Source organism: Vanessa tameamea, chromosome 2 (genome assembly GCF_037043105.1).
Source record: "Vanessa tameamea isolate UH-Manoa-2023 chromosome 2, ilVanTame1 primary haplotype, whole genome shotgun sequence".
In the NCBI taxonomy this organism is placed as follows: domain Eukaryota; kingdom Metazoa; phylum Arthropoda; class Insecta; order Lepidoptera; family Nymphalidae; genus Vanessa; species Vanessa tameamea.
Window position 1 is genome coordinate 72,175 of NC_087310.1, and position 25,948 is coordinate 98,122.

General features: G+C 36.6%; 5 protein-coding genes across 5 annotated transcripts in view; 1 reads left to right on the forward strand and 4 right to left on the reverse strand.

Moving 5' to 3' along the window:
- The window catches only part of LOC113403688 (zinc finger protein 706-like), a 68,154-nt gene that overhangs the window by 20,000 nt on the left and 22,206 nt on the right, over window positions 1–25,948 (reverse strand). The window lies entirely within an intron of this gene.
- Window positions 910–4,418, forward strand: LOC113403683 (leucine carboxyl methyltransferase 1). Its single transcript, XM_026644263.2, has 3 exons — window positions 910–1,306; window positions 1,993–2,176; window positions 2,357–4,418. The coding sequence occupies exons 1-3, from the start codon at window positions 1,088–1,090 to the stop codon at window positions 2,908–2,910; spliced, it is 957 nt and encodes a 318-aa protein (XP_026500048.1). The 5' UTR covers window positions 910–1,087; the 3' UTR covers window positions 2,911–4,418.
- On the reverse strand, window positions 4,459–8,088 carry LOC113403691 (integrator complex subunit 9). The gene is made up of 7 exons (XM_064215463.1): window positions 7,782–8,088; window positions 7,519–7,710; window positions 6,370–6,572; window positions 5,991–6,285; window positions 5,455–5,925; window positions 5,279–5,381; window positions 4,459–5,196 (listed from the first exon to the last, which is right to left on the reverse strand). The coding sequence occupies exons 1-7, from the start codon at window positions 7,788–7,790 to the stop codon at window positions 4,559–4,561; spliced, it is 1,911 nt and encodes a 636-aa protein (XP_064071533.1). The 5' UTR covers window positions 7,791–8,088; the 3' UTR covers window positions 4,459–4,558.
- Window positions 11,971–12,477, reverse strand: LOC113403686 (cytochrome b5-like). Its single transcript, XM_026644266.2, has one exon. It carries the CDS (start codon window positions 12,460–12,462, stop codon window positions 11,983–11,985), a length of 480 nt encoding a protein of 159 aa, XP_026500051.1. The 5' UTR covers window positions 12,463–12,477; the 3' UTR covers window positions 11,971–11,982.
- On the reverse strand, window positions 14,437–15,454 carry LOC113403690 (cytochrome b5-like). The gene has a single exon (XM_026644270.2). It carries the CDS (start codon window positions 15,324–15,326, stop codon window positions 14,946–14,948), a length of 381 nt encoding a protein of 126 aa, XP_026500055.1. The 5' UTR covers window positions 15,327–15,454; the 3' UTR covers window positions 14,437–14,945.

Sequence of the window (25,948 nt, forward strand, 5' to 3'; positions counted from 1 at the left end):
GCAGTTAAATTAAATATAAAAGTATTTAGAGCTCTGCCAATTTTTAGGTTAAAAAGGTCAAGCCGACTATTTGAGACACCTTTGTATGGCAAAGTTTTGAACAATTAGTACCGGCTAAGCCATTTAAAAGAGGGTTAATAGATCCTCTTGGATCGTTAATATAAGTTATTACAGGTAATTTGGATCACGAAGATGCTATTAAATTTGAAAAACTAATTTCTGAGGTACAAAGTAAAAAGTAAGAAATAACTAAAAAGGTTACTTTAATTTCTAAAATTCTAGACCATTTCTTAAATTCAACAGATACCATCATAGAAAATTCTCGTATATTAGATACACGCCTATAATGTCTCCAAGGAATAATTGAGGATTCAGAGAAAAGTGAATTTAATTATGAGTATTTCACTTATTCCTTAAGTCTTTTCAAACAATTTATAAATAAATTCCGCCCAATTTATGATAAGCTTAGTGAAATAGAAACAGCCCTAGGTTTAAGTAAAATGTCAATATACAGTTTCTGCCAACGAAGGAATCTCTGGGAACCAGACATTCCGTAAGTTTCCAGTATACTTGCTGATTCCTTCAAAATTAATATTGTATAATTTTAAGATTAATCATTCATTACATGATTGTCATCCAATTCTGCCACACGTCTTCGTTCTAGAATTAAGTTTTAATTTTTGTTTAATTTAATTAAATTTTTAAATAAATTCTATTAATTTTTAAAAAGTCTATTTGAAGCTCTGAAAACTTGACTAAATACCCTATAATTTGTTTTCAATATAGTATATAGCAACATAAAAAAAATTGTTTAAATAAAAAAAAAGAACAGACATATTTTTTACATAAATAACAAGAAATCGTGAGTTGTCACCTGTCATTGTTTGTTGTCATTGTCAATTAGAAAAAGTCAGATTATTGGAATTGGAAAATTCTTGGCAAATAGAATGAAATATTTGTCTTTTGAAAATGAAGCACATATAATATTGAAATAAATACTACAGTAATATATATTTATAACATAAACCAAACGGCAATGTTAATGAATATATTCTTTCTAGTGTACTTGTGAAGTACCGGTGTCATCATGAATAACATAATATCGTGGACAGCTGAAGATGAGGCCATTATTGCTACAAACACTGATGCCACCGAGTGCAAACGGTGCGCAGTTGAGTTGGGATACTGGAAGGACGAATATATTTCGTATTTCGTCAAACATGTTGATCGAAAAGCTCCTGAAATAAATCGCGGCTACTATGCCAGAGTTAAAGCTATGGAGATGTTTATACATCAGTTCTTAGAGGTAAGAGTATGTTGAAACTAAATCAGCTGAAGATATGTTAACCTGTAGTAGCATTAACTTGAATTATTAATATGCCACTATTATTTCCGACTCCGCAAAGTCAATAAATCCTTCTTAGGGCAAGGTATCATCTTTAATCATTTTTAACTTTGCCCTTTCATAAATTCAATTCATTTGTCATAAATACATTGGTAAAGAAGGCATATTATTCGATACAAGATTATATAGATGATAAAAAAGCGTGGAGTTAATGCTTGTTGACAGGCATGTAGGATATATTACATACATATAAAATTGTATTTAACTAACATTACTGTATTTTTAGATGTTGAAAAAGAGTAACTACTGAGTTTATTGCCAGTTTTTCTCGGTAGAATCTACATTACGAACCGGTGGTAGCTTTACTTAATATAGTTTGTTAAATGACAATTCAAAAGTGCTTGTAAAAGCCTACTTTTGAATAAAGTATAATTTGATTTGATTTGATATTGTACGTATATTTTTTAATACATCTGTTTCATATCTTCTGTTTTGTATGTAACAGGCAGTTATTCAGTTTTGTACTTTTCTAATATTGAATTAAACTCAAAAATAATCAATTATTACTTAAAAATAACAAACAATGTTTGCAACTATATTGTATATGGTTATCATGACAAACAGCTATATACTGTGTCTCTTTGCAGCGCTGTGGCACCCAGTGTCAAATTATTAATCTTGGCTGTGGGTTTGACACTCTTTACTGGCGACTTAAAGACACTACTCAGGCAGTCAGTAACTTTATAGAATTGGATTTTCCATCTGTTACTAGTAAAAAATGCCACATAATTAAACGCAACAAGCAGCTCCTTGAGAAGATATGCAAAGAGGGTATTTATTATCTTATGTAACATTTTTGATGTTCCACAACTCTTGTTTTGGTTATGTTTTATAAAATTTTTAAAGAAACTTTACTAACATTTAGATAATAATAACTTGGTCATTACTGAATTATAACTGTATTGAATATATAAACTAGATATATATTTACTACCATGCATTCTTTCTTAGATGGTGAGGTGATCATTAGGTCTGGTGACTTGCATTCGGATGGATATCATCTCCTGGGTTGCGACTTACGTTGCCTAAAGGAGGTGCGACGCAAGTTAGAAGCAGGTGGAGCTACGGGTGATGCACCAACCCTGCTGCTGGCCGAATGCGTATTGGTGTACTTGCGCCCAGATGCGGCATTGGCGCTGCTACAGCATCTCGCCTCTAGCTTCCCGCGTTGCGTTCTGCTTGTATATGAGCAGTGCAATTTGGGTGACAAATTCGGTGAGGTGATGGTCCGCAATCTAAGTGCGCGAGGTTGTGCACTAGCTGGTGAGAGACATTGCCGCGAACCGGCCGCGCAGGTCGAGCGGCTACGCGGACTCGGCTTCGACGAGGCTCGCTCGTGGGACATGGAAACCGTGTGGCGCTCATTCCCGGAGGAGGACCGCGTGCGAGTCGAGTCGTTGGAGATGCTGGACGAGCGTGAGCTGCTGCAGCAACTCAATACGCACTACGCCCTGACGGTAGCCACGCGCGGCGACCTCTTCGCGGACCTTGACCTCAATTCTTAGGCAATTCGTGGGTGTGATGAGGCTGGTATGATTTCTCTCTTAGTATAACAAATTTGAATTTGTTTCATAAGATTTCTTTTCCAGTTTCTTATGCAGACAGAACTATTTATATTTTGCATTGTAAACAAACCTATCATTGATTATTTTTCATGTAATAATGAATGTTTTGTGATAATTCTAAAATTCTATAAAAGCAAAGTTGCTGCACACAAGCAAGCACGGCTGCAACTGTCCCACTGCTGGTCTATGCCACTTCTTCCTTTGAGGAGAAGATTCGTTTTCAGAGCTTATTCCATCGCACTGCTCCAATGTGTGTTGGTGGATACAAATGTGGTACAATTTAATTGAAATTTCACACATGCAGTGGCCTTACGATGTTTCCCGTCATGGCTGAGCATGAGATGAATTATAAACAGATATGAGTGAGAGATGGCAGTTCAGTGGTAGTGGATTTGAACAAGCAATCATCTGGCGAGATTCACATTTCCTAACCACTGGGCCAATAGCAACAAGAGACGTTTAAAAACATTGAAACGTCCCTAATTTGTGGTAATATGTTTTTGTCATAAAAGTTTCTTAAAACTACCTTGTACCACAAAAACATGAGATGAGATGAGAGCTGTTGCAACAGAAGTTGGATTTATTATATTATGTTACAAATAAACAACTTCGGAATAGCTCCATTTCCGTTTTTATTTCAAGACTCTTGAGGACTATAGTATTTCATGTGTTTAATTGCATATTATCCTGTAAAGGCTCAAAATAAAATTTAGCCTGATTTGATCAGACTTGAATTTACTGAAATGCATATTGTATGTGTATGAACACAAAATTCTTAAACAGAATGAATTCCATCACTCTGTTTATTAATTTCCTTCACTTGTAAGATATATTACAAATTCTTTAAATTTATGTCAATGATTAGTTTGATTGCCCAAAATTAAAATTGGCTCATCATCACTTATATAAGAGTTAAGTTCTTACTTATAACAAAATCAATTTTACAGATGTTTTTAAAAAATATTTTTAAATAGTTAATTCTGTGATTAATTTTTTGTTTAAGTTTTTGTTAAATTTGATCTTAAAATAATATGTAACCAAGTGTATAATTTTTTGTTATTACGAAAAGTATTTAGTAGTAGCAAGTTGCTAAAACTAATTCATAATGATGTAAGCCCTCATTTACATTCTACACATAATTGGTAATAATAGTGCTGTTTTAAATGTGTGTCTATTGTAATATTTGCATCATGCAACAGCGAAGAAAGCTTCCTGTACTGCCGACTCTAATAGAGCTCTACCTATTGGCGGAAAGATTAGCACAGATATCATTCTGAGCATGTTGTATGAAGCATGTTCTCGCATAAAATAGTCGTGTAAATTTTTTAAATGTGTAAGAGATGTCCTCTTAAGTAGTGTTCTCAAAGGTCCATCTTTATATTTACTCACTTTTATTGATACCACTAAGTGTTAAATATTTATGAATACATTAATGCCATACATTAAAACGATCGTTTTATTCGGACTCACATCTTTATTTTCATTGTTTCGTATAACGAAACAAAAATAAATAAAAAATACAGAGAAAATCTTCGGGGGCTCCGATACCGAGCCGAGCGTTCCTGTCGAATGGAATCGATCCCGCGGCCTAGATGTGCGGCAGGCAAGAAGCGATGGCGCGGCGCAGCGCCTGGCGCACGTCGGCGCGACCTTCGCAGAACACGTGCGTGGCGTGGCGCTCCACGTGCACCAGCGTGTCGTGGCGCGGCAGGTGCACGATGCAGCCGTCCGCGCTCGCCTCCACGCGCGCCTCCGTCACGCCCTCCCGCGTCAGCGCGCGCACCAGCGCCTCCACGTCCAGCGCGTTCCAGTGCAGGCGCGGCGCCGGGGCGGGCGCGGGGCCCGGCGGCGCCACCAGCTCCAGGCGCGCGTCCCGCACGCGCAGCGCGGCGCTCAGCGGCGCGGCGCGCAGGCCGGCGCGCAGCTCGCGCGGCGTGGCGCGGGCCGCCAGCGCGCCGCACAGCGTGGCGCGCGCGGCGCGGCGGCGCACGGACAGCGAGCGCGCGGCGCCGCGCCGCACGACCACGGTGGGCGCGTCGGCGCTGATGTGCGGCCGCGCGCCGCCGCCCGCGTACTGCTCGGGCAGCGCCAGCTCGCGCGGCCGCAGCTCGCGCACCAGCTTGTTGGCCTGCGAGTAGTTGAGCGACGTGTCGATGGGGCAGTGGAACGCTTTCATGCTCAGCGGCTGGAATGGCGCCAGGGCCTCCGCGTACGGGAAATCCGGCTCTGCGAGGAAGAAATTTATTCGTGCGTTAGAGGAGTCCGTGGCGAGTTTCCTTCAACCGCATCGCGTATTTCGATCGCTTACCCGTAAAGATGATGGCGTGGGCCGGATTGTTGGCCCATAGCTCGACGAGATGTACCGCCGCACCGAAGCGGAGGCTCGGATGTCCGCAGAACACCACGCACGGCTACGGATAAACGGTGTCGAGTCAGTGGCAGATCGCTGTCGAAGCCGACGAAGGAAAGGAAGATTAGACTCACCTGCCGAAAGTCCGCACTGAAGGCGTCGTCGTGTAACGAGCGTGCGTGCTTGAGTCTGCCGGCGCGGACGAGTGCCGCATGCGGGAACGGCTCCTCGGGCAAGTACACACGCGCCTGCTTGCCCACCGACACCCACTCGGCCAGGATGTTGCTGTAGGCCAGCGATGAGTCCGCCACCGGTGACACCACGTAGAGCGGCACGTGCGCCAGTCCCGCACCCTCCAGGTGTGCGGAAAGACATTCGAGCAAGTCGTACAGCACGCCGCTCGGGTACACGGGGCACAGCACGGAGCCGCCCGCACGCAGCGTCACCGTGGCGTGCACGCACAGGTCGCCCAGCATGTGGTCGGGGTTGTGCGCCGGCGTCTGCGTCAGCGCCGCCAGAACCAGAAGGTCTGCGCCGCGCAGTGCCGCCTGGTTAATAGGCCGCGGGTGCGTCGTCAGCGTGCTCGAGCCGCTCACGTAGGCCACCTGTACAGAGAAATATATTAGCGGTGGGTTGCGAATGCTCGGGTGGACATGGGCAGCGCTGTTACCTTCTCGTGCGCAGACCGCAGTACCCAGTTGGCGGAGCCGAGACAAAAACCGGAGCTCACGGCGGTGGCGTCAAGTGCACCGTAAATATCGACGCGTTCGTCGTAGCCCACGACGCGCACGCGTGACAGCGCGCGCGCCAGAGCGGCGGCGCTGAAGAGGCGTCGCCAGGCACGCGGGCGCGCCGCTAGAGCCAACGGCGGAGGGAGCAAGTGCACTAGTTCCTTCCACCGCTTGGCGGCACCGCTGCTGCTACCGCACGACGATACCCACTCTGACAGTTCCTCTAAATAAAACCTAAAATTTATACGCATTCTTTTTAAACATACTCTACCGAACAGCCGTAGAGAGATCAAGACATAGTTCTCTCATATTCCTGACCTTCCTATCTGGAGAGTGGGTTCGGTGGCATACACTTGACCCTTAAATCCAGTTTCTTCGGTGATAAAAGGTAATGCCATCATGCATGTGTAGTTTGAGATGAGGATGACATCCAGCTGGGAGAAGTCCACGACTTTGTCCAGAGGTGGACAAAACTCAGGTATACTGTCTACGAATACTCTCCCACAGCATTCTTTTAATTCCTACAAAGCATAAAGACATGATTGTGAACAATGTCATAACTGACTGAAATTACTGTATAGTGCAAATACATTATTTAAACATTAATGACTTATAAAAATAAAGAATTAATTGTCTACATATATGATTTATGAATGTCTGAATAGTGCTACCCATTCTAACAATTAATTATTTTATGAGAGTATGATATTTTTATTTTATATTTAATGGTATTTTGTAATATGTAATGCATTTTTGCTTTTATACTTCTAGTAATTAAAGTAGTAAATGTGTCTTATAAAGCTTTCCCTTCTTTTAGTGCTATTGCAGCCCCTAGGGTTTTGAGTGCCATGTTACAAATGTATGTTCTGAATTATCTTAGACCCTAGATTATTAAAAGATGAATTTAAATGTTTGGTATTTCTTACATTATAATTACTAATACATAATCAATTAAATTGTGATTCTACGGAGAAATGCTGCTAGCTTCTTGCCACCATTCCACACGGTCAAGATTTATACAGTAACTATTTTTAATTCATATTTGTATATATTTAAGTAAGCAAGTTATCAATTCTTATGTTAATAAATTTAGTATTAGAAATTGTATTATAATAACACATAATCAATTATAATTTATATAAGGGTTCATATATGGTATTTATCCTTGAATTTTTTATGTATTTGTTAATATTTAATAATTTTGGCTCTAAGACAGTTCAGAATATACATTTGCAACATGGCACTCAAAACCCCAGAGGCTGCAATCTTGTCTCTGGGAATCTTAGTTCTTTAAAGGATGAATGCTGAAGTACACCTTTTTACATATCAGTGTCCTTTTGTGGCCTTTAAAAATATGAATAAGCCACTTCTGACTTTTTATGTAGGAGCGGTTGATGTATATAACCAAAAGTATTATATGTATATTTTAGAAGTACACTTTAATTTATTATAGTAAAAAACATTTACCCCTTCAAGTAATGGATCATTGACGTGTGGTGGTGTGTAGTTTGGCAGAGATGCCAGTCTGGTGCTGGGTACTGGTGGGAGAGGCAGGAAGTTCAGAACAGAGTGTGCCGATAGTCCACAGTCCAGCATTATTAGCAGCTCTTTGAATGACAGCACAAAGCATGGTTTGGACGCATCACTGCTTAAACAATACTAAAAATATACAGCGATTAAGTAGACTTTTTAACACCACAAATACATATTGTCACTCGAAATAGACTTACCAGTTTCATTTTGTTTAATTTTATTTAGACCGATTAAGCAGTGAACTTATATTTGAATGTGCAATTAAGAGGTAAAACTGTTTATTCCATACTACTTTTGTTTACTGTTTCTGTATGCCAATAGCATATGAAAAATAATCTTTTGAACGTTTTGCTAGCTAGCTAAAAATGGTTTCAGAATGATTAATGTATCATTTTTGCGTAGTTATTATAAATTTATTTAAGAGTATAAAATCAGTAAAACTAGATCTCGGTCTACTGTTTTGGATTTGGGAAACCGAAATCTTGAAGCTGTTTGACAGTGACATTGATATTGACAAGTTACAGTTTGCACGAACACTATCGACAAAATCAGATTGAAAAGTTACCAACGCTTAATTTTTTTCCATATAAAATTTAAGGATGCATGTAAGGTCAAATCCGAAGTACATGTTTTTATTTTTTAGGGTTAATTTTCATGTCAAAATGTCAATGCTGAATCATTACTGTATACATTTTATAATATGTAATGAAAAATATGTTATTTTATTTAATGTTTTACTATATTTAATAAAATTAATACGAAATTTAAATATTTGTAGCCGATACAAGTTGAGTCAATCACATCATTTTATTTCTGTTCCCACAGTCCCCGGTAATACTACAATGAAAATGTGATAACATCTAATGTCAAAGATTACGCATATTACGTCGTTATATACCTATATATGTATATATTGTCAAGTGCTGTGCATTTAGTTGTCCAATATGATGGACGTAGTGAGTTGAACAGGTGCAATTCTCATAACGCTATTGAAATGTCAAAAGTTAACCACGACTATCTCCATAACGACATTGGGAACAGTGGTTTAATTTTCGTGAAAAAATATATTTTCTGAAAATCATTAACATCACTTATTTTTAAGCTTGAAAGGTCACAGTCTGTCCCAGGTTTGGTTGATTTGACATAAATAATCTAGTCTTAAATGCAAAAAAGAAAGAAGACTAAATCCATGTTATTTTCGTTGCTAAATGTCAAGCAAAATTTTTCTGTGGTTATTTTGAACAATGAAAGACTTGAGTCGACGGTCTTTCTGGGGATTACATTTGACGCCAAACTTCAGTGGGACAACCATTTGATGTCCTAGCAGCATGTATACAATCAAAACAATTCGATAACTCACAGACACCATTACTGTTAGGCTAGTTTATTTTAGTAATTTCCAAAGTCTTATGTCATATGAGATGTTGTTATGGGGTAATGCTGCAGATATTGATGTTTTTGATTTTTTGATTATATTTATTCTGATATACAATATTTTTGCTAAACAATGGTAGAGTTAAAATATTAACGATTAAAAATGTTATATTGTAAAGTTTACTTAAATAACATACCTACGTTTGATTTTATTATATCGCTATCGATTACGAACAAAACGTCGTAAGCGCCTGGAACATCATGGCGCTTACGCCTTTCGTTCAACATAGTGTAAAAAAAATAATTTAAATGTTTATTGTGTTACATACAATACTTAATCTATAATAGGTTAGGAACCAAAACCTAGTAAGTCACTAGTAAGGACTAGTACTTGTGTTAGGATGACCCGCTCTTCCTATAAATATATAGAAAATTGTACATACAATATGCCTGTTGAGTGTTAATGAGTATGTGTGAGTGTGTGTACATGTTTGTTTGAGTGTGTGTATGTGTGCGTGTGTATGTTTGTGTGTGAGCTAAGCAACTCGCTGTAATAAACTTTCTATTTCATTGTAGCTTAAGTCTAGTAAATAATCTGTCAATATTTTTTTACAGTTATTGTAATTTAACGGGTAGAAATTTAATAACTTGTTTAATTCGTTTACATGTACGCAGATTGAATTGTAAATTGTCGATTAGCAAATTTACTTTTTGTTTTCAAAGTGCTTATTACAGCTTTTCTTCTACTTTCAGCGTTACTCTCGACACAAGGAAGGTTCTTCGGCAACCTAAGAATACAATGCAGGACATATGTTTATCTTACTGTTAATAATTCAACGTATTTAGAGAGTTCATCTATAAAAATTATCGCTATTTTTAAAAGACATGACTTTTAGTAAGAGCCTTGCAGCCCTCTCCACTTCAAGAAACTTAACTATAATATGTCGTCTATATATATTCAACAGACTGTAGGGTTGAGTATACATATTGTTTCTATTGTGGTATAACGATATTATAAGCGAGGTGTACAATCACCTGAACAACAAGTAATTCTACTCGCTTACCGGGCTTACAATTTGATTCGGATTTTTGAATTATTAGCGCCGCTTTGTATCGCCTTACACTGATTGACTGGCGAATCCACACCAATGCAGTCCAGTTCAGTCGAATAGAGCGAGTGCTCGGATCGCCGTATCTACTGCCTAGGACATATATATTTATATAGGAGTTCAGATAATATAACTTTACGGCTGACGTTTTACTATGTAAGGAAACTACTAAAAAGCATAGGTCGGCACTATTAGCTTACCCTTATCTTATTACTTAATAAATTTATAATTTTGTTATAAACAAACTGCCTGACGCTACGCCCCTTGTAAATAAAATGTTTCGTAGCTCGGTTAGTTCCCCACCACCATAGCTGACTTTTGTCAGCCACGCTGTTGTCAATATAAGTAAGCTCTTGCAACAGCCCCAGATTTTTTTAGGTAGAACTATTCTACTTTATTGGAACTACAAAGTTTAAAAACTTACCTAGACGTGGATAAATTATCTTAGTGAAATGTTATGAAATATTTGCCCTCGAATCGGTGCTATATTATCGATAATTTTATCAGATAAACCGTTCGAAATTATATTTATCAGCAAGTAATTGGAGGATGTTGATTATACTAATTTGTCAGTGATTTAAATTAAATTTCAGGTTATATAAATCGGGAATCCAATGGGACACGTACGTCATTTATAAATAAGTTTTGTATTGTAAAGAATAATTACGGGATATAAGTACTCTGGGATCATCTTATAAAATCGAATAAAAAATCCCCAATTAAAAATTATAGACTATGCAGTCAAGTAACAGAAGTAAGTTTATGTTTGTTGCTTGTACTAATGTTATAAGTTGGAACCACGTTTTCTTTATATTTGGAATATGTTTAACTAGTAAATAAAAGTAGTTAACTGTCTATAAGAATATCGAAATATCACTGCATATGTAGTATCTATATAATTTGCCATATATATTTAGTAAAATGATGATTCAAAAGTGCTTTTATTACCCTACTTAAATAAATAACATTTTGATTTTAATTTATAAATTGACGATACGCCAGAAGACTATGACAGGGGTTTATACGGTAAATAATATGTATAAACAGTTTTGCAAGATATGCGAGACAAAAAACTCAGTACGATAATAAAATGGAACTGCACATAAAAAACTTAAATGAAAAATTTAAAAACCCCTTAATCAGGATATACCTACTGTCAGTTCAAGGTAATATCTTTACATTAACTTGTTGCCTAAGACCATTCTAAACTCACCTAAAAAACCTAATCAATACAGGGTATCCTGTGAGGAGTTTTGATGCCACAGGCAGACATATACGCTTTTGCATCAAGGACTAAAAATTATAGAATATGTATTAAAAATTTACAGTCAAAATTGATGCCCTGTAGTGACTCTTTAGCTCTTCGGTTATAAATTGCGCAAATATTATTGGTGCATGAAGTTAGCTATGAACGTATGGATATTATTTTAAACTTTACCTAATAACTCGTTGGTAATAGTCAATGAAATGCTTGTATGTTACGACATTTCGTACGGTAAATAGCGTGGATAATCGAGTAACGACACCAGCCCGAATCGGGAACTCACTTGACGGTTTTGTAGAATAAGTACTCGGTGAATGCATTTTAACAACTATTATAATAAGAAAAATACTTACATACTTACAACTGTGAGTGTCTTGATCTCACCGAGTAGTTAAGTTTGTATATACATTTAAATATTAACAAAAACCAAATCAAAGTATTATTTTAGTCCTTTATTTTATTATACAACACGATATCAAAAATAGTCGTATAGAATTCAAAGTGAATTAAAATAAATTACTTCTAGATAAAAAAAATATCGCAACACGTATTACCTAAGTATTTTAGCACCGCTCACTTATAGCAACATTTGACATCGAGTACAGTTTTAGTGAGGAGGAAATTGTCTTTATAGTATACAGTAATCGGACTCTACCCGAATATATATGTGTACAGCAGCGTCATCAGCAACCCCAGAACAACGGGAAACTTCCACGAGTTGAGGAAGCTGTCGTTCGCGGACTCGCCTGTTCGTTCAGAGTCGACCCAGGCCGCTTTTGCTTTTTGGTATGTTATTTTATCTTTGTCAATCACCTCGCCGATGTGGTACTTCTTCATCATGTCATTGGCATCACTGCTGTGCCCGATGTCAATGAAGTCCGTGCTCGCATCCTTGCCGATGACATCGAGTAGCACCTCATGGCCACCAGGGTGATCGTCGAGGAACTTCGTCACATCGTACACCTGGTTATGGATTATAAACATAGCCTGTTGCTTAGTATTTCGTTCGGCGATTTCTTTGCGCGAGAAGCGTTTTAATTCCTCCATGTTGCATGCGTTGCAGTCAGCTGGCGTGTTGCGGAACCGGCGAGCTACTGTTGTCTGCACTAACATCGCGTCCCCACTCGACATTTAGATACTATTGTGTTATCTTTATTTCTTGTGTGGCGATCGACTCGTCACCGTGACTCAGCGGACAGTATTTAGTATTTTAAGTAATGAGATAAGAGTATTTATTGTAGATACAGCTGCCATCATAATATTAACGCATAGCACCACATATGGAATTCTTTAGGTCTCGCCTGGCTCTGTTTGCCTCTGGATATGAACAACGCCGTAAAGGCCAACGCTAACGTAACACTTCGCTAGACTTTCCCTAAGAAATATTTAATGTGAAATATTCATTACCTTTATTTTAATGAACTACACTAAGACTAAACTTGTTTGTTACTTCCGAATCAAGTAAATATTTGTGTTGACGAGGAGCTGTCATGTATGATTTTGAAGAATAAGCTTGTATGGTAATGGTACAAATTAAATTGTAAGCTAGCATTGAGCTAGGTCAAGATCAATATTCAATGAGAATGAAGGTTAAGATATCTTTTAAATAGAAAAATATCGTAACCACGATGATTAATATCGAGGACCAGGTTAAGGCGCTCTGCAGAGGAGATACTGTGTACCTCGCGCAGAAGTGTGAGAGCAAACACATGCGCATCATAATAAAATAAAATAAAATGATACGATGGACGGCCAGCCAACGTGACCAAAGAAATTACACGCAGGAGCGGTTGGATTTGCGTTTACTGCTTCCATCCACGAAACGTACGTTTGGGTCTGATATTATAAACAAAACAGTACTGCGCCCCGCTATCTGACGGCTGACACATCTTTCCCTCTTCCTTTAAGTCAATTTTGGAAAAGGAGGTGATTAACAATTTATCCAATATATCATAGAATTCGCGTTTATGTATTATAAAACTATATGACTAACAAATTTCATAATGTTGTATTTGAAGACATAAAAAACTTACTATAACACAAATACATGAGTTAAAACAGCTCCGTCTTAAGCACAATGACTGCTTGAGCACAAACGGGTTGTGACGATCTGCTTAAAAAATTAAGAGACTTACTGGGGCATCTCACCTATAGTCTAAGACTTGTCCATCATCGGCGAGGCGCCCCAAACGATATTCGACCTGATATTCGTTGTACGCTCTATTACCCTGGATCGAGACTGGCCTGCATGTGTTTATGTTATAACAATTACATCACACAACACAAAGAACTATTCGAGTCAAATAGTAATTTTTACTCGTATGAAGTCGTCAACTAGAATAATAAAATTATAATGCGGTGGCCGCGGCACAGCGAGCGACCTTGTTTATGCACGTTTCATAAGTCGCCGTGTGGCGTTCTCGTCCCAAATACCCCACAAGCCAGCGAAGATTACTACCTACTGCTTCACCTTTTACATACGTGCTCATTATAAACTAGTATCGACTCCGATGTTCAGTAAAAGGTTTAATGTGCAACACATTAGAAAATAATGTGTGATAATTCATAATATGGGTAATACTGTTAAAACTAAAATAATAAAATTATAATTATTATTTAAACTACATAAAAAATACATTATTTATGTAATAGAAGCTTGTAGAGGTTGAAACTAGAATTTTACTTTATTACTTATTTCTTGTGAAACTCGCTACAGTGATTGTCATTTAAGAGAATTCATAAATATCTTCGCTCCAATTTACATAATGACATAATCTTTTTTTTTATTATGATTTCGCGGGTAAATTATTTAAATAATTACGAAAATGTATTTTTTCATTATTTCTTATTCATTACGCTGTAACTTATATACATTCTTTATATACATGTAAAACATTGATAATCTTATAAATAATTGCAATTAAAAACTATTCCATAAACCTAATACCTTGTTAACACCGACGCATTTTTGTTTTAAGTACAATATATATCAAGTCAAGCATAAAAAAATGGCAGACGTGATACGTGAACGTACGAACCCATTCAATAATTTGTCGTATTATAAATATAAAATCTTGCAAATACCATTTTCACACTAAAACATTGATACAAAATAAAATGTAAACTATGTACAAAAGTCAAGAAATACACTTATTTTTTGTCTTTTTTTAATCGTGGTAGGTATAAATATTTTTTTAGACGGAACAAATTTGCGTTGATTACAATCTTCGTAAATGAAAAACTTGATGCTCTATTATGAAGCAGAATGTGGATTACATTCCATAACAATGAGATAGTTTCTATGTATGTAATCATATTTATTCATGGAATTTTGTATAATTATAAGTAATTTTCAATATAAATTTAGTTAAGATAAATACATTGATACACTGTATTGCTAAATCATGATTTTCTATGACGGAGAATGACTTGCAACTGCGCAGAGAATTTGATATTATTATTATTTATTTATTTTTATTATTTTTGAGTATTTACGCGTTTGTAAGTTCACCCTGATTGCCTTCCACGACTAAATACTCATTGGAACCTTTCCTACATTCTGTGCGAAACCCGACACCTTGAACCAATTATTAGTTATTCGTTTCGATTTCAACTTAGAATAAGTAGATATAAGCGACGACGGCCACAGCGGCGAATGCGAGCGGGGGTAGCCACACGCTCAGAAGACCTTCAAGTGTAAGTTCATCTCGTCCCTGTGTCGTTTCCGTTTCCTGGCAAATGATCTCCCACTGCTCCTCCTTCACCACTTCGCCGATCTTGAACTCACTTCGCCAGAGCTTGGCGTCCTCGCTGTGACCGACGTCGCGGAAGCATCGCGAAGCGTCTTTGCCGGCGTTGTCGAGTAGCACCTCCACTCCACCAGGGTGGTCCTCAAGGAACCGCGTCACATCGTAGACGACGTTATCGATGATGATGGCCGCATTATCTTTGTGGTTGCGCTCCTCGATCTCCTTGCGTGTAAATAATTGCGTCATAGTAGCATGCGCACACTTCGCTGCGTTCACCGTGACTATTCGTTGGACTCGCCGGACGTATTAAGTGCCGAGCGCCGCACAGTACTCGCTCCACGTGCCGAGACTACTCGTTCTGGCCTGTCTTCGATCGACATCGGGTTACTTCCACGGCTACGTAAGTAATCTATGATACCGGAACTGCTGACCTCAGTAACTTACGCAATTATGTTGTGACTTCGATTTCAAATTCTTTAGTCTTTTGTATTTTTTTATGTTACGAACTTGTTTGAGTGTGTTTTTAATGATTTTAATAAAAAAAAACTATCAATTATTCAATGATTATTAGTTTTTTGGTGGATACTTAGTTGGGTTTGAAATTCATGTATTTGGCGTTGTAATGTACTCGATAAATACAACCGTTACTTTTACTGCAATTTTTCTCTTCGCTAAAGTGCATATGTTGGACGATAGATTAACTTTAAATGAGTATCAACTTACAAGCACATTTGAATTGTCAATTAACAAGACCTTCATAGAAAATATAAATCCACCTACTGTTCCAAATCTAGATTCCATGGAGTAAAACGCCAAGAAATCAAGTAACTCAGATTATAAATCACAAGGTCACACAAGCAAACGCAAGTTCGTGTAGTAATTAATAATTTGTTAATATGTCTATAATTAAGGTGGCTATAATTAATTGATCTTGCTGGAAAATCACACACGCCCCGTGCCATGTGTTTGCGGAGAAAATGTTATAGTTACATTCAGCACAACGTCTCGTCCTGCACTGGTTTATCATTGGTTACGCGACAAAGGGATTGCATCGCGATTTACACGTGTCGATTGCATAAAAATATTAATAAAGACGTTCTGTAAAAACAACCTTCTAAGGTTCCTTTAGTGTTACATTCTAATTTAATAAAAACATGCTGTGATATTAAAAAAGTAAAATGTCGTGTACTGAAGATCTGAGCCTCTTTGTTATGCGTGATACTTGAGGATTTCATTGAATTTCTTTTAATATTTGCCAAATATTAAAAGAAATCAGAAATCGTCAACAAACAATACATTAACACACTTTTAACATAAATTTAACCTTTTTAAATAAATTCCAACTCAAAATAAGTTCTCTGTGTTTGTGTCATCTGTGATATCGTTGTTAGAATCTTAATAAATGTGCCGATTTCGTGTTATAATAATAATCAATGCTGTTCCCATCATACCCTCTATCAGATTTGATACCATTTGATACCATGAGAAAGTTACCTAGGCCATCACCAACTTATAGCAGAAGTATCATATTTGAAGTCATTGGAATGATCTCCATGAATTGGTTATAAGTATATACATGTATATAAAGAATTTTACTTTTACTTTTAGGTGACTTTTTATATAAATAATACATAGTGGAAATATTTATAATGAAAGTGCGTCCGGACAGATCATCGAGTCTATTAGGATGAAATTATTCAAACAAGCTGTTTATACTTTTGTTGGCGACGGGAGTTACGTAAGATAGCTGCCGCGGAACTTCGTCCATTAATTATAACTTAGCATCCAATAAGACGAAACACAGCGAGTCGAAAACAATAGTAAATGATTTAAATTCGTAATGCATAATAGCAAAAAATTTAATCGTTTCATATAATATCACGAGCTGTCTCAGTCAATGTAATTAAGTATTTGGTTCGGCGGAGCTGGAGCAGCTCGCCCTAGTTGAATATTACATCAACTCCTAGATGAACGTTTGAGAATGTTTCCTAGATAGTATACAATAATCACGATATAAAATTCAGCAACACGTATGATTATCAACGGTTCGGAATGCAGATTCTACCGAGAAGAACCGGCAAGAAAATTACATACATAATATCATTTGTGACTACTATACTAGTCTAGTCGAAGTACCAGAGTTTCATCCGACGCATCCGTCACACAGCCGCAGGTTTCGTTGTAAAGTTTTCTATCATAAACTGAAACCAGAAAAATTAGAAAAACAAGTTAAGTAAATGTACATTCGACGGGGATGCTTGCTTAGCTTTGATACTGCAATCATTGGTACAAAATTTAAGATTTACTGAACCACTTTTGACGTAATTACGAGTTTTTATAATTTTGGAAAACATTTGCCATAAGTATCAATAATACACTTAAAATTTTCGACTTTATTGCTAAAAAAATATTTAGCTTAATATTTTATTAAGCTAAACAAATATTTCATGACTGGTGTTTTGTGTTATGTTTAGTGAATACTGATTTATACCAGGTTATCGACTTGTCCTACTAAATATAATCTTAGACTTTTGGTGATTACATTTTTGGTGCGACTTCTCAGTCCTTCGGCCTCTTCCTGGCCTGTCCTATATTTTCATATATAATTTTGGCTTTGAGAGATCCAAAGTGTAGCAGAAGACAAAGAAGATGTGAGATTCGAGTTTTCGTCTCGCTACGTCAGTGTACGAGTGGATGCGTCGAATGAAATGAGATACCGACGGTAATCGAAAGGCAATGCACTACGAAGCGCAATCATTACTCGGATACGAAAATGTTACCAGGCGCTTCATTTGTGTCTGAATTCAATAATTTATCTTTGCGTCAGTGACATTTCAGATATCAGATATAAATTGTTATGTTAATATTAAATATATACTTATTTATTGTTAACTAACTACGTCTCCCAATTTCCCCCTTGTACAATTCGATTCTCTGTATCAGTATGATAAGGATATATGTATATTACATGTGACGAAAACATTGAACTAAATTGATTGATAATTAACACCCATTTTTTTAATAATGATGATGTTTTTAAAATCCCTTAATCTGACATAGTAAGTTCTCGAGCATAGTCCTTCAGTTTAGGTCTAGGATTTGCCTTCCAAGTTGCTGTTTGAAGCAGATATAGAATGTCTGTATGTTGTAAATGCAGACCTTAATAACTCAAGTGGATATCAAATATGGTCGCAAGAAAAAATTAAGAATGTTTTTTTAAATAAATCGTTTGATATGTAATTTCCGACATATATTATTTAAAGTATCTAATTTATCATATATTTGCTCTAATATATATTATGTAACTTATATTAATATCTTGGAAGTCATCGCAAATATAAATTCTTGCGCAACAAAAATTATAGAGATTATCGTGGGCCTCAGCGATGCGATGGCGGAACCAAACAGTGCGAGGGGCGCCTCTAACCGGAGCGGAGAGTGTCAACGTGATTACATTTTTGATACTGATTTTCATAATGAGCGTAATACAGAGTATTGCTGTTTGGCAGTAGAGCATCTGTTGAATGGGTGGTACCTACCCAGGAGGGTTTTAGATCGGTTTGTGAATGTTTATATCTCATTGATTAAAAAGTACGAGATAAAATCCTTATTTTACTAGTATGAAGTCAAGGCGAGCAGCTGGTAAATTATATTTAAATTAGATTTGTTTCGGTTTGGACCTGAGCTCGTTGAGCGTGCTTCGGATTGCAGCCTGAGACGCGCGCGGTGAGCTGTGAAGTGTGGCCGAGACGCGCTCTCCCCTCGCTGTCTGTGTCTTGCATATTGCGATAACTTCCAAATAAAGTGGAATAATGTCACGATTTCCACCGAGTGGTCTAATCGATACCCGTCTAGAAGCCGGATTGTGCTTTCTCGCGGACGACGAGACTCAGAGAACAACGTCATTGTTTCCGATGTTGATTTATTGCTTGGAAGCCGATATGTATTTTTCTGACAAATATAGGAATGATGTTAAATTGTGTCTCGTATTAGTTCTGATTTGAAGTATTGCACGACTCCTGTAATCTGATTTTACGGGCGAGAGTGTATAAAATAATACAAAATCAATATATTTCATTAGGGACAAGAAAGATAAATTCTGTAGCGAATCAACCAAAAGTTATAACAGTGTCATACATGAATTGCACAGTACAGTGAATAGAACACGTCGATCAAAGCCAAAGATAGCTGATTCAGATATGGCTCGAACCAATCTTCAGATTAGGATACAATTCTTGATTGTCACGCAGTTAGCGTTCCCCAATGCCCGTCATAGCTATTTTTGACCGAAGTTGACACGAAGGCGAGCACTGTGTTACTGTGTTATATAACAATGGATAACCCATTGTTATCGCTGGCCGATTGCAGAAAGTAGAGGAACCTACTAGCAAAAAATTCTGCGGTGGCTTCTATCTTACTGGTTGTGGTGGCGATTCCAAGAGGGTTTCAGGCGTCCCCACGGTCCCTGCTTTGCTTATATTGTACTAGGATTAGATCCTTACAAATGGAGTACTTTGTGGATAACTCTACTTACTACTAATCTACTACTTGCTGGATGCGTTAGACTCGGTTAGTTTTTTTATAGCATTATGGTAAGTGGTCACCACTACTCATAGACATTGGCACCATAAGAAATGTTAATCATTACTTATATCGCCAATGCGTCACTAACCTTTGGAACTAAAATTTTATTTTTCTTGTGCCTGTAGTTACTCTGGCGCACTTACCCTTCAAACCATAACATAACAACACTAAATATTGCTTGGTAGTTAATAACATCATGATGAGTGGGGTGGTACCTCCCCAGTCGAGCTTGCATAAAACCCTAACCGCCAAGTAAATGTAACAGTTAAAATATAATATATTAAATATGAATACTCACGGAGGCGAATAAATCAACCTATATACATGCAGCGTTTTCAGCATGTACTGTATCTTTATCAACTCTTGCGAAATGTTTGTCATCGACACTTTTGATACGAACCTCAAGGCATGTGTCGCCTTTATGGTATTTCTTGCTACCTGAACGACATTTGCCACAAATGGGGCGCCTTCAATAGTGAATAGCCAATTTCTAAGCAAGCGCGTTCCAACGACCTAGACTGTATCATTACATTCAGTCAGGCATGATCGTCGTTGAGCTAGTAAGCCTATATTAAATAAAATATCTTTATAAACAGAGTTGAGATTTATATAGTTTTGTCAATCGAACAGATTTGACGAGAATGGAGATTCTATTATAATATTAATGTGTATTGACTGAGCTGAAAAATTATAAAATATATTATAAGTAACTACATTGTGCAAAAAATGGTTGGTACTTGAATTGCAACTTAAAAATATTAAAAGAAATTGAGATAATAAATATCATTGTGACACTTGTGTAAATATTGCTGGAATTTATAATTCGTAGCAATTGTTTTGGAATAGTGGTAGTTATTTGTATATATGTGCGTGTGTAGACGTGTAGGTATGTCTATTGTTACAAGTTTCCTCACTACTCAGGCCGTGTTGCGCGGCGAGGCGGCGAGGCGGCGGGGCGGAGAGGCGGCGGCGTCGCCTGCAGCGCGCCTCGTTAACACTCCCGCTATCAACACTTACACGGCTTTTGCGTTTAAATTCAATCTCATATCGTGCTGTTCACATGGTATGTTTCTTTGTTATGTATTAAGCACATTCATTGTTGGTGTAAGGATTTGTCTTTCACTTATCAGCTGCACGGTGCAACTAAAGTTATCAAATAAAAATGGGACGAGATTTTGTGCAATCATTTTGGGACGATCCGTGGGATCTCAGAAATATGATTAATTGGCTACAAGTATGTACTACACACTGCGAACAATACAACCATATAATAATATTAAATAAAAATCTATTTCTTGTGACCACGTGTTTGTTTTAGTTAGTATTTGTATAACTTTGTATTCTTTATCTAAGCTATCAAGAGCCTTCACATCACATTAAAGTCAGCATATTAGGTAATGTCTAAAGAAATAAGCAACATGTTAAAGTACTATAACGCCGATGTCCAGCCTATTACTAAACTAAAGTTTAACTGTCATATTAAGGAAGATCAACATCAAGTAGACTGGCACGGTAGTGTTTGGTAGTGTATTTACGTTTTTTTTGAGATCGTATAGTTGTTAATTTGTCCGTACCTGAATCAATATAGTTACAAATTCATAATATTTCCCGCCTAGACTCGCTGAACTAAATCTCTTATAAGCATTTTATTTGTAACACAATTCTTAAGGTTGAAGAGCGTGATTGGTACATAAATAATAAAATAAACAGTACAGAATAAAATGTGGATTTTATATTTAAAATTAAATGAACCTAATCAGTTCTAAGACTCTGCTGTAATGAGTAAGTGCAATGTTTCCACGCATGTACAATGTACAAATTAATCCGCCATTTTTCTTTTTGATCATTATCATTGTAACCGTAAAGTATTAAGCAATATTAATAATATTGAGCAACACGCGCCCCCGACTCCTTACCTGGGAAACTGTGTCAGGAATTGTTAGCAGATGAATTATTTGTTTGAAGCTTTAAACAAACTAGTTTCACTAAAACCATAACGTGGAAGAGGAAGGGAAATTATGAGCTCGTAGAAACTTCTGTGACACGGGGTTATGAATTGAAAACATGTCACAATAATGTACATTCAGCGGCAAGTCACAATATTTAGCTTTTAATACTTCTCCTTCTGTTTACCTGTTTAGTTAATATTTCGAGTTTCGTGTTAAAAAAACTCCGTCGAAATGTTTGTTTATGTTTTATGCCTTACTATGCATTGGTATTATTATAATTTATATAATTTTGTTACACAGGAACAAACAGGAATATTTTACATTTACTCTTTTCGTGCGAATTGAATAACTGATAACTTAATCTTTAAAAAATCAAGTTCTTTCAATGTACACGATTTTATTACTAATTTTTTTACAAAGAACTAGCTACAATTTAATAATAACTCATGCGATCTCTATAATACTCTCTAATACATAAGGTATGAAATACTAGAAAAAGTTGCTAGAATAATCAAAGCTTTTTCATTTAATTAATTTACTGAAAATATGCGAACATAGCGACTATTGTTTAATTTGTACGAATACAATATTGTTTATCTATACTAATATTATAAATGTGAAGTACCTGTATGTCTGTTTATTGCCTTTTCACATCCGCAGAACCAAATTTGAAGGACATGGACTACTTTTTGTGCCGGCCTATAAAACATGAGCAAAGCAACGGGTAACAACTTGTTATTTATATTTTGTTACTAAGGTGATTTCTTATACATTATATGTACAGACAACAGCCATATCATAAAAGTGAATAAGACTGTTCTGTCGGTATGCGTCGGTATGCTGTCGGTATGCGATCCAACAAGAAAAGCTTTAAAAATCTAAAATAGACTTTATATGTATATTTTAGGTCTACAGTCGATGTTTTTGATCTGTTTGGCTATTGATAAAATTTTATATTATTATGTATTTTATGCTTGAGAAGGTTTCCAAAATTTATAAAGTTATAAAGTGATTTTCGAGAGGGCTTAGATAAATATTTAAAAAATCTAAAAACATATCAAAAATACATTGACAAATGTGGCATATTACTCAAAACAAGATTATCTTAAAGATAAAAAAGCGTAGATTGAGTATTTATTGATTTCTAGGCAGGTTATCAGATAGTATGTGTTTGCCAGGTATTTCACTTGAGACGATATAAAACATTTATCGTATTTTATGTTATGATTTCTACGTAACATAAAGGTTTTGATTTCAAAAACAATAATTGCCAATAATTTGCAAAAAGCTTCATCAACAGTATAACACCTCGCCTTATCGCCTCTACTGGTGACAGGAGGGCTGGTTCGTTTTTAGCCCGGAGGATCGGAATTGCGATTCAAAGGAGAAATGCTGCTAGCGTTTTTGCCACCATTCCACGCGGTCAAGATTTATACAGTACCTATTTTTAATTCATATTTGTATATATTTAAGCAATTAATGGTATCAACTCTTATGTTAATAAATCTATCTCGTACTTTTAAACCAAATAAAAAATGAATATACATTTTATTGGTTATTATAAACATCTAAAACTAATTATGTTTTGACGCCACACTAGCCAGCGTGAATTGCACTTGATACCTTATGTGTGATTGTTACACATACATAACATCTCACGTGCAAGGTGTACTGTCTTAGTTGGTTTTAGTCTTAGTCTGACTGTATAAAAATAGATTATTATAGCTGTTCATACGTACGAATGTCTCACTTTGCGTTCATTTCCATCGAGTTAAAATTATCATGTTAAGTTAGAAGAATCTTTGTAATATTACTTTCGTTATGTGTTTGGTTTGTTTATTTTGGTTTCATTCACAAACTACAAATTCCAAACTTTCATTTTGATATAATTTGTCTTTTCAAAACGTACATAATCTATAAAGTAGTATAGTTTTTAGATGTACAAGGTCAATGCATATATTTTAGATCAGTTGGTGTTTGTTTATATCTTAATGATAAAAAAATATCTCGAGAGAAAATCCTTATTTTATCCGAACAAAGTCGGAGGGGCAGCTGTATGTCATTATGTTAAGAATCTTTGTGAGACTTTTAATAACAAATTGTGATTAAAAATGTCTTTTGATAATCGTGGGAGTTGTTACTGCAACTTCTTAATTTTTACTAAACTTAAAGTTGATAGCTCCCTCTGGCTCTTAAGTTGAAGGCATGTAGCGCGCACCACGTGTCTGATGCTGTCTGTTGCTAACTGGCAGGAAGGTTATATGGACATACATCTTCTATTTCCCGTTATTCCGCAGCAACTTATAAACAATAGTATGAAAGTCAGCGAAAATAAACTGAAAATAATTTGTTTTAACAAACGTTCAATCAATGTTATTAGAACCAGTATCACTACGTAGTTGTTCGGTTAATCGTGTGAGTTAAAGTACAGAAATATAAAAACAAGACCCCGTTGAGCGAGTCCATCCATCAAGTGAGCACGCACGACAAAGGGACGCCACCCGCCGGGACCGCCGCCATTTTATTATTAATTCTCATCTCTGGCAACACCAATATCCTTCACAATTTTTACATTCTATACATATTATGATTCTACAGTGTTTCGTTAGGTTTTTTTAGTTTTTATTAATTCCTTTTTTTAATGCGCACACTTTTACTATTTGAAAGTTTGTTAATGTTTTTGTCTGCAATGCAGTTTATACTCGTAAAATTGTACATATTTTGTTGGCAGTTTTGTATTTGCAACAGAGTAATCTGTATAATTACTATGCGTCTCGATTGTATCTATCATGTCGCTAGCTGATACGTTGAGTTGCTTAATCATAAGCACTGAAATTATATTTTTTGAAGTGTTAACTTCTTATGGGAAGTTAAGCTGCTTCGTTACGTAACGTGTTACGGCGCTAGTCTATACACATACGGCAGTGGTAGGCAGGCAATAATGATACTAATAATGTACATAAACACAATTCTAATGTACGATGTAACGGACTATACTATACAATTTACATATATACGTGAGAATGAATTATTGTTATTTACATCGGTCGCAGCGCCACCTACCGGGCTTAATATAAGCCGTCCGTAGACCCAGTTAAGCACATATTAAAATTTAATCAAAATTGGTCGAGTTGTTTTGGAGAGTTTACATACATACATACATACATATGTAGAATCATAAAGACATACATACTAATAAATTCATGAGATTGCATAGTAAATGTATACATATACATGGAATAATAAAGGATATTTAAAGGAATGCCATTATATTAAGCTTACTTTTTTTCCTACCTTTTTTTGGCGAAATCGTTCGTGTATTCAAGGATATGTTCGTGTATTGCCGAAGAAAATTACGTGCCACTTTTTGAGGAAAAATCCAGCTTTTTTTCATACAAAATTTTATAGATTTTAGGTTGACCCGCGCCGAATGTCATACTCGTTGCGGAGCATATATAGGGGTATGATGCTTGACAGCTCGGTTCAAATTGGACGCGTGGAGTGATGCGCTCGCCGCATCGGCCGCGTGCAATAATGCATATCAAGTTACATAATTAGAAATGATACTAGGCGGTGCAGCTGTGCAGGTTATATTATTCTGAAATATGGGAGTGGCGCAGATCCGTGTGTCGGTGTAGTGCCTACTCATATATCAACGGTGGATGCATGGCAAAATATAATTATAATGAGAATGTACTTCGTGCACTTTACCTATAAATAATACAAATTATTATTACAAATGACAGTATGGCAGGCCGTCATATGAATGAGTGTTCTCAATGAGACATCATATTTATTATATAAAAGCGATATAAAGAAGGTCGGGGTTTACCTCGAATAAAATATAATAATGAAATTAATATGATATAGAAACGGTTTGATCGTAGCCGTCTTGCGATGATATCTAATTACAAATAAGTATGTACTGGGCGATACATACTGACGGTAGAGGGTTACCTCGATGACTATTAATTATGAAATTTAAATCAAGTATATTAACAAATAGCAATAAGGCTATAAATAATGATTGAACTTCTTTCCATAATAATTAATTTGTTTAAAATAACTAAACATATTGCTTGTCAACTTTGTCTTCCATGTTGCAGATTTTTGTGAACCGTAAGCGAAGCAAGTTGTAGCGATATTATATTGTTAAACTGTGACGATCGACGGATGTAAGTTCGTATAGCGGTCGATATCAACATTCTTCATGTCGTCTTGAATTTGCTGAGGTGATGCAGTTGCGAGGTTTGAGGTTACTGTATAACGTCTTCGGCGATACGCTAGTGTCCCTCCTTCTGTTACCAATGAGGCTGCCTACGTGAGATAGTTTTT